The following is a 4,229-nucleotide window of genomic DNA, read 5'->3' on the forward strand; positions in this document are numbered from 1 at the left end:
TCATCGGCTTGGCTAATTTGGAGAAATCCTGAATGAATCTCCTATAATAACCTGCTAATCCCAAGAAACTACGAATCTCAAACGTATTCTTAGGTTGTTTCCACCCCATCACTGCTTCTACTTTAGCAGGATCCACTGATATCCCTGATTCAGATACAACATGACCTAAGAACTTTACTTCCTTTAGCCAAAATTCACATTTGCTAGCTTTAGCATACAATTGGTTTTCTCTTAGAATTTGCAAAACGGTCTTCAGATGTTTCTCGTGATCTTCCTCCGATCGTGAGTATATCAAAATATCGTCAATGAATACTACCACAAATTGGTCTAAATAGGGGGTAAAAATTTTGTTCATTAAACTCATGAATACCCCAGGAGCATTTGTCAAACCAAATGGCATTACCACAAACTCATAGTGGCCATAACGGGTTCGAAATGCAGTTTTGGGTATATCTTCTCCTCTAACACGAAGTTGGTGGTATCCCGACCTAAGGTCAATTTTGGAAAAACATTTTGAACCTCTTAATTGATCAAACAAGTCATCAATTCTGGGTAAGGGATATCGATTTTTAATGGTGGCTCAATTTAGTTGTTGATAATCGATGCACAATCTTAAGGTTCCATCCTTCTTCTTTGCGAATAATGCTGGCGCTCCCCAAGGGGACGTGCTTGGTCTGATGAACTTCTTACTCAACAGTTCTTGCAACTGCTCCTTCAATTCTCGAAGTTCAGCTGGCGCCATACGATGTGGTGCTATTGAAATCGGTGAAGTCCCGGGTTGAAGCTCAATCGTGAAATCTACATCTCGTTTTGGAGGTAATTCTGGTAATTCGTCAGGGAAAACGTCAGCGTACTCGCACACCACATAGGGTAATCCTGGATCCTCTCGATTTTCGTCTTCCAAAATTAGGCTCGCCAACCATCCAGTTAGTTGATCATGCCATCGCGACTTATGACACGTTGGAGTTAGAGAATCTTGTCTATCCCCTTTAAATTGGACTTTCGTGCCGTTAAGGGAGGATGCTGTCACTGTCTTACAGTAACAATCAATAATGACTCGATGAACTGACAACCAGTCCATTCCTAGGATGACGTCAAAATCCGACATATCCATAACTCTTAGATCACAGATCAAATGTGAACCGGAGATTTCTAGCTCGCAAGTTTTACATACTAGATTTGCTCGGGTTTGACCTCCTAAGGGTGAAGCGACACTCATAGCTATCTCTAACGCTTCTGGCTTTAAACCCAAACTTGTCACACATGCAGTGGATATAAAAGAATGCGAAGCTCCAGAATCAAATAATACTTTAACCCAAGAATTCATAAGGATTAACATACCTTGAATTACTGATGGGTTATCAACATCTTCTTCTTCTTGGAGAGCATACATTCTTCCTACTGCCTGTTGGTTAGTCTCTCCCAGTTTCTTTCCATTTCCAGCTCCTTGTGGTTGTGTTCTTGGTCGGCCTGCATTCTTAGAGGCTTGAGGCTGCCCCTTGTTGGTCTGGGCATGTTGAGTAGGCTTAGAACCTTGCCCTGGTTGGCATTTGTTGTATGGTTGTGCCCCTCGCTGATCCATAAAATACTTCCCTCCTTGAGGACACTCACTTCGACGATGCCCCTGTTGACCACATCCGAAACATCTTCCTTTCCACTCACTTACAAAGTTTCCTCCTTGCTGGTTTCCTCGATTCTGTCTTTGTTACTGCTGCATCCCTCCAGCATAAGGTGCTGGCGCAGGATGGTTTCTGGTGTTGCGGACTGGGCCTCCTCCGCGTGGTTGGTTGTTGTTCCTTGATCGCTGATTTCGAATGCGTTCAGAATCTGCTAACTCTCGTTCCACAATTAAAGCTCGATCCACCATTTGGGCATAAGTGGAGAGTTGTACTGCGATCAATTTTCCTCTAATGTCTGTGTCCAAACCCCATTCAAATCGCCTAACCTTATCCCCTTCATTTGCTACTATGGCTGAAGCATACCGTGAAAGGGCTTCAAAACGGTTCGCATATTGAGCGACTGACATTTTTCCTTGTTTCAGTTGAAGGAACTCTTGAATCATTTCTTGTCTTAGCGAGTTAGGAAAATACTTTTCCATGAACAGGTCTTCGAACTGTCTCCAAGTTAATGTCTCTACTTGTCGAGTACTTTTGATCATTTCCCACCAATGATCTGCTTCCCCTTCCATTTGAAATGCCGCTATAGTCACTCTATCTTGTTCATTTCGGATGTCGGAAGTATCTAGAAACTTCTTAATTTGTCTTAACCAAGCTTCAGCTTCATGGGGGTTTGATCCACCAAGGAATTTGTGGGGACGTAGCTTTTCAAACTTTGCTATCATCTCCGATTTGTTTTGATCTTGGTTGCGGGGTGGTATATTGCCTACCCTATCAGCAATCGCGCGTATAATTCGAGCGACATCGCCATCAAGCACTCCATCGCCATTACCGTTGTTATTATTTCTTGTTCGTCCAGCCATTCTGCATGACGGGATTTTCTTGTGATTTATTCACTTATTTATTATCAGTATTATTATTATACTTATGTGCAAGGACAGTAAAAAAAAAACTTCATTAATTAGATTAGATAAGCTACAATTAGCAAAATACAAATAGAACAAAGGAAAAGATTAAATAACATACTACGGGCAAGAGATAGCCCCTACAATCCGAGTTAACTCCTACACTCACAATTCTAAACTAGGTAATTTCTTTTACATGTGAGCATACAAAACAATCAGTTAGCCTAGATTATAGTTCCCTTAAGACCCCTTAAAATAGCCAAGGAAAGTCTCTCCACACCAGGGCTTCCGGCTCCCATGTGGCTTGGAAAAGTCCCATGAATCGCCATAGCACCCTTACGAAGATAGCAGTTTCGCACACACGATGCCCTAGCAGCAGCACCGGCTCCTCCCGATAGGTCCTCCAGTCTCTGAAGTCCACTGACCCATCTCTCCTCACAATTCTGCTTGGGTCGGGCATGATATACTGAAGGCTCCAAAAGTCAAAAAGGTCTCCCACTCTTTCGGTGAAACCGTCCGGAAATGGGCCTAGTTGATATACCCAGGGAGTCTCTTGTCTTAGAATCTGGATAGGTCCGATATAGGTGCCCACCCAACTCTCATTTTTCCAAGCACAACCTCCGAGGGGATAAAGTCTGACATATACAAAAGAGCCAATCTGCAACCCGTTTTGCACATCCCAACCCTCAAACGTGGCTCCTATATCTCCAGGGTTCCCCTCGGTATTGCCTTCCATAGACTCATCCTCAGTGTCTGACTCAATCACAATAACCTCCGGGGGGTTGTATATTGGTACAACTTCTTCAACTTCTTCAGACTCAGGTTCAGGCTCAAGTTCAGGATCAGGTTCAGGGTCAAGCTGAGGCTCAGATTCATAGTCTTCTATAGGCATTTCCACGTCTTCACTTGGGTCGGATTCTATGTCATAGTTTTCCACTGAATTTTCCTCGTTAGAGTTAATGTCTGATGACCCTGGCATCCTACAAATAAAAGGGTTCTAACTTAGTTAGGTCACCGAGAATTACAAATTAACTTAAGGTTTTCTTAATTGTAAAAATAATAAACTACCACCCATGGCCCAAAGGTTCAAACCTAGGCTCTGATACCACGCTGTGACGCCCCAAAATTTTTTTTTTTTTTTTTTGAAACGTCATAAGATTTTAAATAACAATAACTTGCTAGATAAAATTTTAACTACTAGTTAGGAACTTTTAAGTTCTTACAAAGCCAAAGTCCAACGACAGAATAAAACTACAAGTTCACACACAACGTCACAACATAGTTTAATCCTAATACAAGGGATAACAGGATTTTATTCTGACAAAATATTGACTCTAAGTCAGCCAAGGTTCGATATTGGCAGCAGCTCCAATTTCAGCCTCAGTCCCTTCTTCAACATAATCTGGCATGAAACGCCAGGGCAACAAAATATATGCCATGAGTTTTGCAACACAGTAAGAAAACGTAACCAACCTACCATTCTTTTTAAGACACAAATAATAATATTCTAAACATGAGATAACAATATAATTATACACAGAAATTACAACCATTAGAATAGTTTCAGTAATTTTAATAATTTAGGTGACACTCGAAATCTCACCAAAGAGATTTAACTCACCAACCACTAAGAATGGCAACGGTTAATTTGAAACCCTCCCTTGGTCAAATATTTAAGTGTTACCAACCGTAACTACCAGGGATGCCC

The 4,229-nt window shown here is 41.6% G+C and overlaps 2 protein-coding genes across 2 annotated transcripts; both read right to left on the bottom strand.

The window, feature by feature from the left end:
• Positions 1-580: 580 nt before the first annotated feature.
• LOC145793478 (uncharacterized) lies at positions 581-1,582 on the bottom strand. The gene has a single exon (XM_082876313.1). It carries the CDS (start codon positions 1,580-1,582, stop codon positions 581-583), a length of 1,002 nt encoding a protein of 333 aa, XP_082732439.1.
• Positions 1,583-1,705: 123 nt separating this feature from the next.
• LOC145793479 (uncharacterized) lies at positions 1,706-2,479 on the bottom strand. Its single transcript, XM_082876314.1, has one exon. It carries the CDS (start codon positions 2,477-2,479, stop codon positions 1,706-1,708), a length of 774 nt encoding a protein of 257 aa, XP_082732440.1.
• Positions 2,480-4,229: the final 1,750 nt, after the last annotated feature.

This window comes from Camellia sinensis, chromosome 6 (assembly GCF_055761805.1).
Source record: "Camellia sinensis isolate YWXY chromosome 6, ASM5576180v1, whole genome shotgun sequence".
In the NCBI taxonomy this organism is placed as follows: Eukaryota; Viridiplantae; Streptophyta; class Magnoliopsida; order Ericales; family Theaceae; genus Camellia; species Camellia sinensis.